The 13,948-nt window shown below is 46.5% G+C and overlaps 1 protein-coding gene and 2 long non-coding RNA genes across 16 annotated transcripts; all 3 read left to right on the top strand.

Annotated features, from left to right (window-relative positions):
* The first annotated feature begins 4,112 nt into the window (after nucleotides 1-4,112).
* On the top strand, nucleotides 4,113-6,826 carry ndufb7 (NADH:ubiquinone oxidoreductase subunit B7). The gene is made up of 2 exons (XM_052528374.1): nucleotides 4,113-4,384; nucleotides 6,654-6,826. Exons 1-2 carry the CDS (start codon nucleotides 4,273-4,275, stop codon nucleotides 6,824-6,826), a joined length of 285 nt encoding a protein of 94 aa, XP_052384334.1. The 5' UTR covers nucleotides 4,113-4,272.
* Nucleotides 6,827-6,832: 6 nt separating this feature from the next.
* On the top strand, nucleotides 6,833-9,231 carry LOC127932506 (uncharacterized). 13 transcript variants are annotated; one of them, XR_008145678.1, is made up of 5 exons: nucleotides 6,833-6,988; nucleotides 7,127-8,214; nucleotides 8,446-8,610; nucleotides 8,677-9,138; nucleotides 9,172-9,231. It is a non-coding gene; the product is annotated as an uncharacterized LOC127932506 (long non-coding RNA). The 13 variants fall into 13 exon arrangements; XR_008145679.1 differs by having other exon boundaries at nucleotides 7,127-8,016; nucleotides 8,149-8,214; nucleotides 8,479-8,610; nucleotides 8,677-9,211; XR_008145680.1 differs by having other exon boundaries at nucleotides 7,127-8,016; nucleotides 8,149-8,214; nucleotides 8,677-9,211.
* Nucleotides 9,232-10,914: 1,683 nt separating this feature from the next.
* LOC127932507 (uncharacterized) lies at nucleotides 10,915-13,686 on the top strand. 2 transcript variants are annotated; one of them, XR_008145683.1, is made up of 3 exons: nucleotides 10,915-11,180; nucleotides 12,667-12,734; nucleotides 13,568-13,686. It is a non-coding gene; the product is annotated as an uncharacterized LOC127932507 (long non-coding RNA). The 2 variants fall into 2 exon arrangements; XR_008145682.1 differs by having other exon boundaries at nucleotides 13,534-13,663.
* The last annotated feature ends 262 nt before the right edge of the window (nucleotides 13,687-13,948 follow it).

Raw genomic sequence — 13,948 nt, 5'->3', positions numbered from 1 at the left:
TGTGATGGTAGGAGTGATATAATGATGGTCAGGGTAAAGATGAGTCTGTGATGGTAGGAGTGATATAATGATGGTCAGGGTAAAGATGAGTCTGTGATGGTAGGAGTGATATAATGATGGTCAGGGTAAAGATGAGTCTGTGATGGTAGGAGTGATATAATGATGGTCAGGGTAAAGATGAGTCTGTGATGGTAGGAGTGATATAATGATGGTCAGGGTAAAGATGAGTCTGTGATGGTAGGAGTGATATAATGAAGGGTAAAGATGGGTAGGAGTGATATAATGATGGTCAGGGTAAAGATGAGTCTGTGATGGTAAGATATAATGATGGTCAGGGTCTGTCTGATGGTAGGAGTGATATAATGATGGTCAGGGTAAAGATGAGTCTGTGATGGTAGGATGATATAATGATGGTCAGGGATGGTAGGAGTGATATAATGATGGTCTGTGATGGTAGGATAATGATGGTCAGGGTAAAGATGAGTAATGATGGTGATATAATGATGGTCAGGGTAAAGATGAGTCTGTGATGGTAGGAGTGATATAATGATGGTCAGGGTAAAGATGAGTCTGTGATGGTAGGAGTGATATAATGATGGTCAGGGTAAAGATGAGTCTGTGATGGTAGGAGTGATATAATGATGGTCAGGGTAAAGATGAGTCTGTGATGGTAGGAGTGATATAATGATGGTCAGGGTAAAGATGAGTCTGTGATGGTAGGAGTGATATAATGATGGTCAGGGTAAAGATGAGTCTGTGATGGTAGGAGTGATATAATGATGGTCAGGGTAAAGATGAGTCTGTGATGGTAGGAGTGATATAATGATGGTCAGGGTAAAGATGAGTCTGTGATGGTAGGAGTGATATAATGATGGTCAGGGTAAAGATGAGTCTGTGATGGTAGGAGTCATATAATGATGGTCAGGGTAAAGATGAGTCTGTGATGGTAGGAGTGATATAATGATGGTCAGGGTAAAGATGAGTCTGTGATGGTAGGAGTGATATAATGATGGTCAGGGTAAAGATGAGTCTGTGATGGTAGGAGTGAAATTGTTTGTGTTTCTGCTGATCAGAGGGAACAGGTGCTCCGAGTTACACAAATGGGGACAAGAGATGTGAATGGTTTGCTCTAAAGAAAAGTACACCATTGAAAGGAGTGATTACTGGGGTCGCGCTAAATATGAAAGTGGACAAAACAAAAGGGGAAGATTCCCGGGGCTTGTGATGCTCGTCGTTTGGTGCCACGCAGAAAGAGTGGCGTGACAGAGGAGTCATAGTCTGTCCTTTTGAGTTTTCATGTCGAGTCATAGTCTGTCCTTTTGAGTTTTCATGTTGAGTCATTGCCCGACAATGTGATATCAGCATATACAAGTTATCCTGTACGAGATGTTGTGCCTAATCCATTACGTTGTTACAGGTGTCAAGCTTATGAGCACGTGGCAGATGTGTGTAGGAGGGAGATTCCTAGGTGTGTGAAGTGTGCAGAAGGGCTTGAGACAAAGAAATGTGTAGCATTGGGGAATGTAGTGGTATGTGTTAATTGTAGAGGTGCCCATGAGGCTGGGGATCAGACATGTGTAGCATTGGGGAATGTAGTGGTATGTATTAATTGTAGAGGTGCCCATGAGGCTGGGGATCAGACATGTGTAGCATTGGGGAATGTAGTGGTATGTATTAATTGTAGAGGTGCCCATGAGGCTGGGGATCAGACATGTGTAGCATTGGGGAATGTAGTGGTATGTATTAATTGTAGAGGTGCCCATGAGGCTGGGGATCAGACATGTGTAGCATTGGGGAATGTAGTGGTATGTATTAATTGTAGAGGTGCCCATGAGGCTGGAGATCAGACATGTGTAGCATTGGGGAATGTAGTGGTATGTATTAATTGTAGAGGTGCCCATGAGGCTGGGGATCAGACATGTGTAGCATTGGGGAATGTAGTGGTATGTGTTAATTGTAGAGGTGCCCATGAGGCTGGGGATCAGACATGTGTAGCATTGGGGAATGTAGTGGTATGTGTTAATTGTAGAGGTGCCCATGAGGCTGGGGATCAGACATGTGTAGCATTGGGGAATGTAGTGGTATGTATTAATTGTAGAGGTGCCCATGAGGCTGGGGATCAGACATGTGTAGCATTGGGGAATGTAGTGGTATGTATTAATTGTAGAGGTGCCCATGAGGCTGGGGATCAGACATGTGTAGCATTGGGGAATGTAGTGGTATGTGTTAATTGTAGAGGTGCCCATGAGGCTGGGGATCAGACATGTGTAGCATTGGGGAATGTAGTGGTATGTATTAATTGTAGAGGTGCCCATGAGGCTGGAGATCAGACATGTGTAGCATTGGGGAATGTAGTGGTATGTGTTAATTGTAGGGGAGTCCATGAGGCTGGGGATCAGACATGTGTAGCATTGGGGAATGTAGTGGTGTGTATTAATTGTAGGGGAGTCCATGAGGCTGGGGATCAGACATGTGTAGCATTGGGGAATGTAGTGGTATGTATTAATTGTAGAGGAGCCCATGAGGCTGGGGATCAGACATGTGTAGCATTGGGGAATGTAGTGGTATGTGTTAATTGTAGAGGTGCCCATGAGGCTGGGGATCAGACATGTCTGGTGAGAGAGGCAGGTTGACACACAGTGGAGGAACAGTCACACAGTGGCAGAAAATAAATGAAACTACACATTCGTTTGATACATTTGAACATCTGTCCGAGGGAATTCCACAGAGAAAATATTGCATGTAACAAAACAGTTACATGACATACAGCACGGTCCAGCAAGTTAATGTTTTCTACTGTTTACTGAACAACTACTGAGTTAGAACCATGAAGTTACCTCAAGTCAACACAAAGACAACAGCAGCACTGCCTCTGCTATTCCAGCACCATTTCAACTTAAACATTGAAACGTCATCAAATCAACAAGGCTATAATACAGTGAAACAAACTTAAAGATACCAAAACAATTTAGTTCAATCAATATTGCTAAATTTTTATTTTACCTTTATTTAACTAGGCAAGTCAGTTAAGAACAAATTCTTAATTTCAATGACAGCCTAGGAACAGTGGGTTAACTGCCTGTTCGGGGGCAGAACGACAGATTTGTAGCTCAGGGATTTGAACTTGCAACCTTCTGGTTACTAGTCCAACGCTCTAACCACTAGGCTACCCTGCCCCCCCCGCTGCCCATGTGGCTGTCCATGGAACTGATTTCGGTCTGTGTGCGTGTGCATGCAAGTAAAAAAATAAATAATTAGTTGAACACCAATGCCATCCTCCTCTCTTTCATCTTGGAAAAACTGTCTATGGCTCTGTCATACTGTATGATTTTAGTTTTTGTTTTCATAGGCTACCTAGCTAAAATGCTTGCTAGCTTGACTTCCTCGCATGGGCAACAATCATATCAGCCCAGTGGCACAATATATGCATTTATGGTTAGATAAGTGTCGCCATCATAGTCATTGGCCTGTACAGAGAATTAAGTCAAAACCACAAGTCCAAATCCCCATCTCCATCCATGGCTTTAGGAAAGGGCAGATTTAGCAAATTTAAAATAAAATGTTTTGCTTTGGATGTGATTTGATAGGTGTGAAACCAAATCCAAACTGGCCTCCCTTGGGGGGCGTTTTGCTGCGCTAGGACAACACACAGTTTCTATTAAAAAAAAATATATCAAGGGAGGCAAAACGCTTCTTGGCATCAATCAATCAACTGCTACGGCGGCAACATGTCATACTCGTTTAGTCCAAACAGCATCAGATACATGGACTACACATACTGAGACAGAGGGGCACTGTTTCCCTCGCTCTGATGATTTCTCCGGTGAGACTCAGCCACTTAAGAATTGAATGGAAATTATGAAAACACAGAGAGAAATTATTTAATAATTGTTGAACATTTTTGGGTCAAATATTTAGGGAAGCCTGACATCCCTTGGCATATATGAAAATACACCACAGCTGAGGCAGATGGGTTGAAGAGGAAGGATACTGAGAGGATTCGTGTGAGTATAGATGCCAACCGCCATCGAAGAAGAGGAAGAAGAGCGCTTAGTGGAACCAATGTCACGCATGGTGCTGTGACCGGGGAGGTGTTTCACTCTAGTACGGCTCGACTTGTTTATTTCCGTTGCAGAAAGGAAGTAGCTCGTTGGGTCTTGTGGAGGTGACCGAATGGCAAATTTATTCTGTCAATCTTGAATTAGTTCTCTCCCAGAGTCGTAGGAAACACCGATAATTTTATTTTCATTGTGAAAAAATACCGTTAGCACCATGGGAGCTCACCTCGCGCGGCGGTATATCACCGAGACGGAGACCGAGCCTGACCCTGCGAAACCGTTTGGCTTTGACCCCGAATTCGGCTTCGACGAGAGGAAAGAGAGAGGTGTGTATTGTTGAGACTGTTTTGGTCTGATCGTGTGATCGTACAGGAGTATGCTTGCAAAGTGTCTGCTGGTGGACTCATGTCCATGGAAAGTAACGTCCGCTAGCAAGCTAACTGCAACTAGTAGTGGCTTGCTAACGTTACCCACATTTGGCTAGCATGATATGTTCCCTATTAAATATAAATAGAGTATTTCGCCCCCTTTCCATTCGTGTAAAGTGTTTATATTTTAATGAATAAAACTGTCATTTCAGACAGCAAAATGGTTGTGAACAGATATTCCCCGTCCTGTCAAATTCAGTCATACATCCCGGCTGCATCTCAATAATCTAATGTCTTCCTCTCCTCGTCCCCTTTCCTTACTCTGTGAAAGGGTAGTTGCTTGCCAACAGTACAACCGTTCCTTGCATACATATAATGCATCTTGTCCCCCTGGTAGAGATGGTGTCCTCTCCCATTAACCCCTGGTGTAACATGTTCCCCCTGGTAGAGATGGTGTCCTCCCCCATTAACCCCTGGTGTAACATGTTGTCCCCCTGGTAGAGATGGTGGCCTCCCCCATTAACCCCTGGTGTAACATGTTGTCCCCGTGGTAGAGATGGTGGCCTCCCCCATTAACCCCTGGTGTAACATGTTGTCCCCCTGGTAGAGATGGTGGCCTCCCCCATTAACCCCTGGTGTAACATGTTGTCCCCCTGGTAGAGATGGTGGCCTCCCCCATTAACCCCTGGTGTAACATGTTGTCCCCCTGGTAGAGATGGTGGCCTCCCCATTAACCCCTGGTGTAACATGTTGTCCCCCTGGTAGAGATGGTGGCCTCCCCCATTAACCCCTGGTAACATGTTGTCCCCCTGGTAGAGATGGTGGCCTCCCCCATTAACCCCTGGTGTAACATGTTGTCCCCCTGGTAGAGATGGTGTCCTCCCCATTAACCCCTGGTGTAACATGTTGTCCCCCTGGTAGAGATGGTGTAACATGTTATCTTGTCCCCCTGGTAGAGATGGTGTCCTCTCCCATTAACCCCTGGTGTAACATGTTGTCCCCCTGGTAGAGATGGTGTCCTCTCCCATTAACCCCTGGTGTAACATGTTGTCCCCCTGGTAGAGATGGTGGCCTCCCCCATTAACCCCTGGTGTAACATGTTGTCCCCCTGGTAGAGATGGTGTAACATGTTATCTTGTCCCCCTGGTAGAGATGGTGGCCTCTCCCATTAACCCCTGGTGTAACATGTTCCCCCTGGTAGAGATGGTGTAACATGTTATCTTGTCCCCCTGGTAGAGATGGTGTCCTCTCCCATTAACCCCTGGTGTAACATGTTCCCCCTGGTAGAGATGGTGTCCTCCCCCATTAACCCCTGGTGTAACATGTTGTCCCCCTGGTAGAGATGGTGTCCTCCCCCATTAACCCCTGGTGTAACATGTTCCCCCTGGTAGAGATGGTGTAACATGTTATCTTGTCCCCCTGGTAGAGATGGTGTCCTCTCCCATTAACCCCTGGTGTAACATGTTCCCCCTGGTAGAGATGGTGGCCTCCCCCATTAACCCCTGGTGTAACATGTTGTCCCCCTGGTAGAGATGGTGGCCTCCCCCATTAACCCCTGGTGTAACATGTTGTCCCCCTGGTAGAGATGGTGGCCTCCCCCATTAACCCCTGGTGTAACATGTTGTCCCCCTGGTAGAGATGGTGTCCTCCCCCATTAACCCCTGGTGTAACATCTTGTCCCCCTGGTAGAGATGGTGGCCTCCCCATTAACCCCTGGTGTAACATGTTGTCCCCCTGGTAGAGATGGTGTCCTCCCCATTAACCCCTGGTGTAACATGTTGTCCCCCCCTGGTAGAGATGGTGGCCTCCCCATTAACCCCTGGTGTAACATGTTGTCCCCCTGGTAGAGATGGTGGCCTCCCCCATTAACCCCTGGTGTAACATGTTGTCCCCCTGGTAGAGATGGTGGCCTCCCCCATTAACCCCTGGTGTAACATGTTATCTTGTCCCCCTGGTAGAGATGGTGGCCTCCCCCATTAACCCCTGGTGTAACATGTTATCTTGTCCCCCTGGTAGAGATGGTGTAACATGTTATCTTGTCCCTCTGGTAGAGATGGTGTAACATGTTATCTTGTCCCCCTGGTAGAGATGGTGTAACATGTTATCTTGTCCCCCTGGTAGAGATGGTGGCCTCCCCCATTAACCCCTGGTGTAACATGTTGTCCCCCTGGTAGAGATGGTGGCCTCCCCCATTAACCCCTGGTGTAACATGTTGTCCCCCTGGTAGAGATGGTGGCCTCCCAGGCCCAGATGAACCTGGCCCAGGTCCCTGTACTCCAGAGGGACTACTGCGCCCACCACCTCATCAAGCTCATGAAGTGTAAGAGGGACAACTGGCCCAACTTCCTGGCCTGTAAACACGAGAGACACGACTGGGACTACTGCGAGCACCAGGAGTAAGTATCTGCCTGGTTCTAGGAGTAGGTATCTGCCTGGTTCTAGGAGTAGGTATCTGCCTGGTTCTAGGAGTAGGTATCTGCCTGGTTCTAGGAGTAGGTATCTGCCTGGTTCTAGGAGTAGGTATCTGCCTGGTTCTAGGAGTAGGTATCTGCCTGGTTCTAGGTGTAGGTGTCTGCCTGGGTGTAGGTGTCTGCCTGGTTCTAGGTGTAGGTATCTGCCTGGTTCTAGGTGTAGGTATCTGCCTGGTTCTAGGTGTAGGTATCTGCCTGGTTCTAGGTGTAGGTGTCTGCCTGGTTCTAGGAGTAGGTATCTGCCTGGTTCTAGGAGTAGGTATCTGCCTGGTTCTAGGAGTAGGTATCTGCCTGGTTCTAGGAGTAGGTATCTGCCTGGTTCTAGGAGTAGGTATCTGCCTGGTTCTAGGAGTAGGTATCTGCCTGGTTCTAGGAGTAGGTATCTGCCTGGTTCTAGGAGTAGGTATCTGCCTGGTTCTAGGAGTAGGTATCTGCCTGGTTCTAGGAGTAGGTATCTGCCTGGTTCTAGGAGTAGGTATCTGCCTGGTTCTAGGAGTAGGTTTTTGCCTGGTTCTAGGAGTAGGTTTCTGCCTGGTTCTAGGAGTAGGTATCTGCCTGGTTCTAGGTGTACGTCGAGGTTTAGCAACACATGGAGTTTGTTTCCCACTGGGGTCATGTCCAATGTTCCCTGTTTAAATCCCACTGGGGTCATGTCCAATGATCCCTGTTTAAATCCCATTGGGGTCATGTCCAATGTTCCCTGTTTAAATCCCACTGGGGTCATGTCCAATGTTCCCTGTTTAAATCCCACTGGGGTCATGTCCAATGTTCCCTGTTTAAATCCCACTGGGGTCATGTCCAATGTTCCCTGTTTAAATCCCACTGGGGTCATGTCCAATGTTCCCTGTTTAAATCCCACTGGGGTCATGTCCAATGTTCCCTGTTTAAATCCCATTGGGGTCATGTCCAATGTTCCCTGTTTAAATCCCACTGGGGTCATGTCCAATGTTCCCTGTTTAAATCCCATTGGGGTCATGTCCACTGAGCAAGTCAGGTCTTGTGAGCAGAAACTTGAACTTTCTGTGCAACTTCCTGTTTACAGTGAACACTGAGGCTGTACCATCAGTTTTAGACAGTAACCAATAGGCTGTACCATCAGTTTTAGACAGTAGCCAATAGGTTGTACCATCAGTTTTAGACAGTAACCAATAGGTTGTACCATCAGTTTCAGACAGTAACCAATAGGCGGTACCATCAGTTTTAGACAGTAACCAATAGGCGGTACCATCAGTTTTAGACAGTAACCAATAGGCTGTACCATCAGTTTTAGACAGTAGCCAATAGGCTGTACCATCAGTTTTAGACAGTAACCAATAGGTTGTACCATCAGTTTTAGACAGTAACCAATAGGCTGTACCATCAGTTTTAGACAGTAACCAATAGGCGGTACCATCAGTTTTAGACAGTAACCAATAGGCGGTACCATCAGTTTTAGACAGTAACCAATAGGCTGTACCATCAGTTTTAGACAGTAACCAATAGGCTGTACCATCAGTTTTAGACAGTAACCAATAGGCTGTACCATCAGTTTTAGACAGTAACCAATAGGCTGTACCATCAGTTTTAGACAGTAACCAATAGGCTGTACCATCAGTTTTAGACAGTAACCAATAGGCTGTACCATCAGTTTTAGACAGTAACCAATAGGCTGTACCATCAGTTTTAGACAGTAACCAATAGGTTGTACCATCAGTTTTAGACAGTAACCAATAGGTTGTACCATCAGTTTTAGACAGTAACCAATAGGCTGTACCATCAGTTTTAGACAGTAACCAATAGGCGGTACCATCAGTTTTAGACAGTAACCAATAGGCTGTACCATCAGTTTTAGACAGTAACCAATAGGCTGTACCATCAGTTTTAGACAGTAACCAATAGGCGGTACCATCAGTTTTAGCCAATAAGCTATTTGGCATAATGTTCTCCTATCAGAGTGGCCTACCAATAGAGAAAATCCCAGAACATTTTCACCAATAGGCTGTACCATCAGTTTTAGACAGTAACCAATAGGTTGTACCATCAGTTTTAGACAGTAACCAATAGGCTGTACCATCAGTTTTAGACAGTAACCAATAGGCTGTACCATCAGTTTTAGACAGTAACCAATAGGCTGTACCATCAGTTTTAGACAGTAACCAATAGGTTGTACCATCAGTTTTAGACAGTAACCAATAGGCTGTACCATCAGTTTTAGACAGTAACCAATAGGCTGTACCATCAGTTTTAGACAGTAACCAATAGGTTGTACCATCAGTTTTAGACAGTAACCAATAGGCTGTACCATCAGTTTTAGACAGTAACCAATAGGTTGTACCATCAGTTTTAGACAGTAACCAATAGGCCTGTACCATCAGTTTTAGACAGTAACCAATAGGCTGTACCATCAGTTTTAGACAGTAACCAATAGGCTGTACCATCAGTTTTAGACAGTAACCAATAGGCTGTACCATCAGTTTTAGACAGTAACCAATAGGTGTACCAATCCTACAGTTTTAGACCTATGAGTAACCTATAGGCAATGTAGGCCATCAGTTTTAGACCTAGTAACCAATAGGCAATGCAGGCCATCAGTTTTAGACAGTAACCTAAGTAATGGGCCTGTAACCATCAGTTTTAGAGGCCTAGTAACCAATAGGGTGTGGTTCAATGTACAGTAACCTAGTTTTAGAGGCCTAGTAACCAATAGGGTTGTACCTACAGTAACAGTAACATAGTTTTAGACAGTAACCTATAGTAGGGTTCAATAGGCCTACAGTAACCATCAGTTTTAGACCTAGTAACCAAGGTGGGGATCAATGTACCATCAGTTTTAATGACAGTAACCTAAGTAGGGCCTGTACCATCAGTTTTAGAGGCCTACAGTAACCAAGGTAGGGATCAATGTACCTACATCAGTTTTCAGCAGGCAGTAACCAATAGGCTGTAATGCCATCAGTTTCAATAGGCCTACAGTAACCTATAGGTGCAATAGGCCTACAGTAACCTATTTTTAGCCAGGCATAATGTTCCAGGCCTACAGTAACCTATCAATGCAGGCCTACAGTAACCTATAGGTGGGGAAATCCCTAGTAACATTTTCAATGCAGGCCTACATAACCTATAGGTGGGGTTCAATTTTAGGCCTACAGTAACCTATAGGTGTACCATCAGGGTTGCAGGCCTACAGTAACCTATAGGTTGTACCCTACAGTAACAGTTTTAGGCCTACAGTAACCTATAGGTTGTAATGCAGGCCTACAGTAACCTATAGTTTTCAATGCAGGCCTACAGTAACCTATAGGTGGGGATCAATGGCCTACAGTAACCATCAGCAGGCCTACAGTAACCTTTTAGGACAGCAGGCCTACAGTAACCTATAGGTAGGGATCAATGCAGGCCTACCATAACAGTTTTAGGCCTACAGTAACCATAGGTAGGGGTCTGTACCTACAGTAACCTAGTTTCAATGCAGGCCTACAGTAACCTATAGGTTGGGACAATGCAGGCCTCAGTAACCTTTGGGGAGCAGGCCTACAGTAACCTATAGGTGGGGATCAGGGCCTGTAACCATCAGTTTCAATGCAGGCCTACAGTAACCTATAGGTTGGCAGTAACCTGTTCAATGCAGGCCTACAGTAACCTATAGGTGGGGATGCAGGCCTACAGTAACCTATAGAGGGTCAATGCAGGCCTACAGTAACCTATTTTGCAGGCAGTAACCTGAAAATGCAGGCCTACAGTAACCTGATTTCAATGCAGGTAACCTATAGTTGGGGTTCAATGCAGGCCTACAGTAACCTATAGGTGGGGTTCAATGCAGGCCTACAGTAACCTATAGGTTCAATGGGGTAACCTATAGTCAATGCAGGCCTACAGTAACCTATAGGTGTGGTTCAATGCAGGCCTACAGTAACCTATAGTTGGGGTTCAATGCAGGCCTACAGTAACCTATAGGTGGGGATCAATGCAGGCCTACAGTAACCTATAGGTGGGGGCCTACAGTAACAATGCAGGGCCTACAGTAACCTATAGGTGGGGATCAATGCAGGCCTACAGTAACCTATAGGTGGGGTTCAATGCAGGCCTACAGTAACCTATAGGTGGGGTTCAATGCAGGCCTACAGTAACCTATAGGTGGGGTTCAATGCAGGCCTACAGTAACCTATAGGTGGGGTTCAATGCAGGCCTACAGTAACCTATAGGTGGGGATCAATGCAGGCCTACAGTAACCTATAGGTGGGGATCAATGCAGGCCTACAGTAACCTATAGGTGGGGTTCAATGCAGGCCTACAGTAACCTATAGGTGGGGTTCAATGCAGGCCTACAGTAACCTATAGGTGGGGGCCTACAGTCAATGCAGGCCTACAGTAACCTATAGTTGGGGTTCAATGCAGGCCTACAGTAACCTATAGGTGGGGATCAATGCAGGCCTACAGTAACCTATAGGTGGGGTTCAATGCAGGCCTACAGTAACCTATAGGTGGGGTTCAATGCAGGCCTACAGTAACCTATAGGTGGGGATCAATGCAGGCCTACAGTAACCTATAGGTGGGGATCAATGCAGGCCTACAGTAACCTATAGGTGGGGATCAATGCAGGCCTACAGTAACCTATAGGTGGGGATCAATGCAGGCCTACAGTAACCTATAGGTGGGGATCAATGCAGGCCTACAGTAACCTATAGGTGGGGATCAATGCAGGCCTACAGTAACCTATAGGTGGGGATCAATGCAGGCCTACAGTAACCTATAGGTGGGGATCAATGCAGGCCTACAGTAACCTATAGGTGGGGATCAATGCAGGCCTACAGTAACCTATAGGTGGGGATCAATGCAGGCCTACAGTAACCTATAGGTGGGGGCCTACAGTAACCTATAGGTGCAATGGGCCTACAGTAACCTATAGGTGGGGATCAATGCAGGCCTACAGTAACCTATAGGTGGGGATCAATGCAGGCCTACAGTAACCTATAGGTGGGGATCAATGCAGGCCTACAGTAACCTATAGGTGGGGATCAATGCAGGCCTACAGTAACCTATAGGTGGGGATCAATGCAGGCCTACAGTAACCTATAGGTGGGGATCAATGCAGGCCTACAGTAACCTATAGGTGGGGATCAATGCAGGCCTACAGTAACCTATAGGTGGGGATCAATGCAGGCCTACAGTAACCTATAGGTGGGGATCAATGCAGGCCTACAGTAACCTATAGGTGGGGATCAATGCAGGCCTACAGTAACCTATAGGTGGGGATCAATGCAGGCCTACAGTAACCTATAGGTGGGGATCAATGCAGCCCTACAGTAACCTATAGGTGGGGGGCCTACAGTAACAATGCAGGCCTACAGTAACCTATAGGTGGGGATCAATGCAGGCCTCAAACCTGCAATGGGCCTACAGTAACCTATAGGTGGGGATCAATGCAGGCCTACAGTAACCTATAGGTGGGGATCAATGCAGGCCTACAGTAACCTATAGGTGGGGATCAATGCAGGCCTACAGTAACCTATAGGTAGGGATCAATGCAGGCCTACAGTAACCTAAGGTGGGGATCAATGGGCCTACAGTAACCTATAGGTGGGGATCAATGCAGGCCTACAGTAACCTATAGGTGGGGCAGGCCTACAGTAACCTAATCAATGCAGGCCTACAGGGTGGGGATCAATGCAGGCCTACAGTAACCTATAGGTGGGGATCAATGCAGGCCTACAGTAACCTATAGGTGGGGATCAATGCAGGCCTACAGTAACCTATAGGTGGGGATCAATGCAGGCCTACAGTAACCTATAGGTGGGGATCAATGCAGGCCTACAGTAACCTATAGGTAGGGATCAATGCAGGCCTACAGTAACCTATAGGTGGGTTCAATGCAGGCCTACAGTAACCTATAGGTAGGGGATCAATGCAGGCCTACAGTAACCTATAGGTGGGGATCAATGCAGGCCTACAGTAACCTATAGGTCAATGCAGGCCTACAGTAACCTATAGGTGGGGATCAATGCAGGCCTACAGTAACCTACAGTAACCTATAGGTGGGATCAATGCAGGCCTACAGTAACCTATAGGTGGGGATCAATGCAGGCCTACATAACCTATAGGTGGGGATCAATGCAGGCCTACAGTAACCTATAGGTGGGGATCAATGCAGGCCTACAGTAACCTATAGGTGGGCAGGCCTACAAACCTGGTGGGGATCAATGCAGGCCTACAGTAACCTATAGTAACCTATAGGTGGGATCAATGCAGGCCTACAGTAACCTATAGGTGGGGATCAATGCAGGCCTACAGTAACCTATAGGTGGGGTTCAATGCAGGCCTACAGTAACCTATAGGTGGGATCAATGCAGGCCTACAGTAACCTATAGGTGGGGTTCAATGCAGGCCTACAGTAACCTATAGGTGGGGATCAATGCAGGCCTACAGTAACCTATAGGTGGGGATCAATGCAGGCCTACAGTAACCTATAGGTGGGGATCAATGCAGGCCTACAGTAACCTATAGGTGCAGGCCTACAGTAACCTCAATGCAGGCCTACAGTAACCTATAGGTGGGGTTCAATGCAGGCCTACAGTAACCTATAGGTGGGGATCAATGCAGGCCTACAGTAACCTATTAACCTATAGGTGGGGATCAATGCAGGCCTACAGTAACCTATAGGTGGGGATCAATGCAGGCCTACAGTAACCTATAGGTGGGGATCAATGCAGGCCTACAGTAACCTATAGGTGGGGATCAATGCAGGCCTACAGTAACCTATAGGTGGGGATCAATGCAGGCCTACAGTAACCTATAGGTGGGGATCAATGCAGGCCTACAGTAACCTATAGGTAGGGATCAATGCAGGCCTACAGTAACCTATAGGTAGGGATCAATGCAGGCCTACAGTAACCTATAGGTAGGGATCAATGCAGGCCTACAGTAACCTATAGGTAGGGATCAATGCAGGCCTACAGTAAAATCAATGCAGGCCTACAGTAACCTATAGGTAGGGATCATGCAGGCCTACAGTAACCTATAGGTGGGGATCAATGAGGCCTAAGTTATAGGTTGGGGTTCAATGCAGGCCTACATT

Source organism: Oncorhynchus keta, chromosome 10 (genome assembly GCF_023373465.1).
Source record: "Oncorhynchus keta strain PuntledgeMale-10-30-2019 chromosome 10, Oket_V2, whole genome shotgun sequence".
NCBI lineage: Eukaryota > Metazoa > Chordata > Actinopteri > Salmoniformes > Salmonidae > Oncorhynchus > Oncorhynchus keta.
The sequence above is the reverse complement of the archived record's forward strand: the minus strand, read 5'-3'. Positions and strand labels throughout refer to the sequence as shown.

Excerpts from the sequence above, each read along its gene's own strand:
- ndufb7 (XM_052528374.1), top strand. The coding sequence starts at position 4,273 with ATGGGAGCTCACCTCGCGCGGCGGTATATCACCGAGACGGAGACCGAG. Across the intron at positions 4,385-6,653 it reads CGACGAGAGGAAAGAGAGAG|AGATGGTGGCCTCCCAGGCC; the intron begins GTGTGTATTGTT and ends TCCCCCTGGTAG.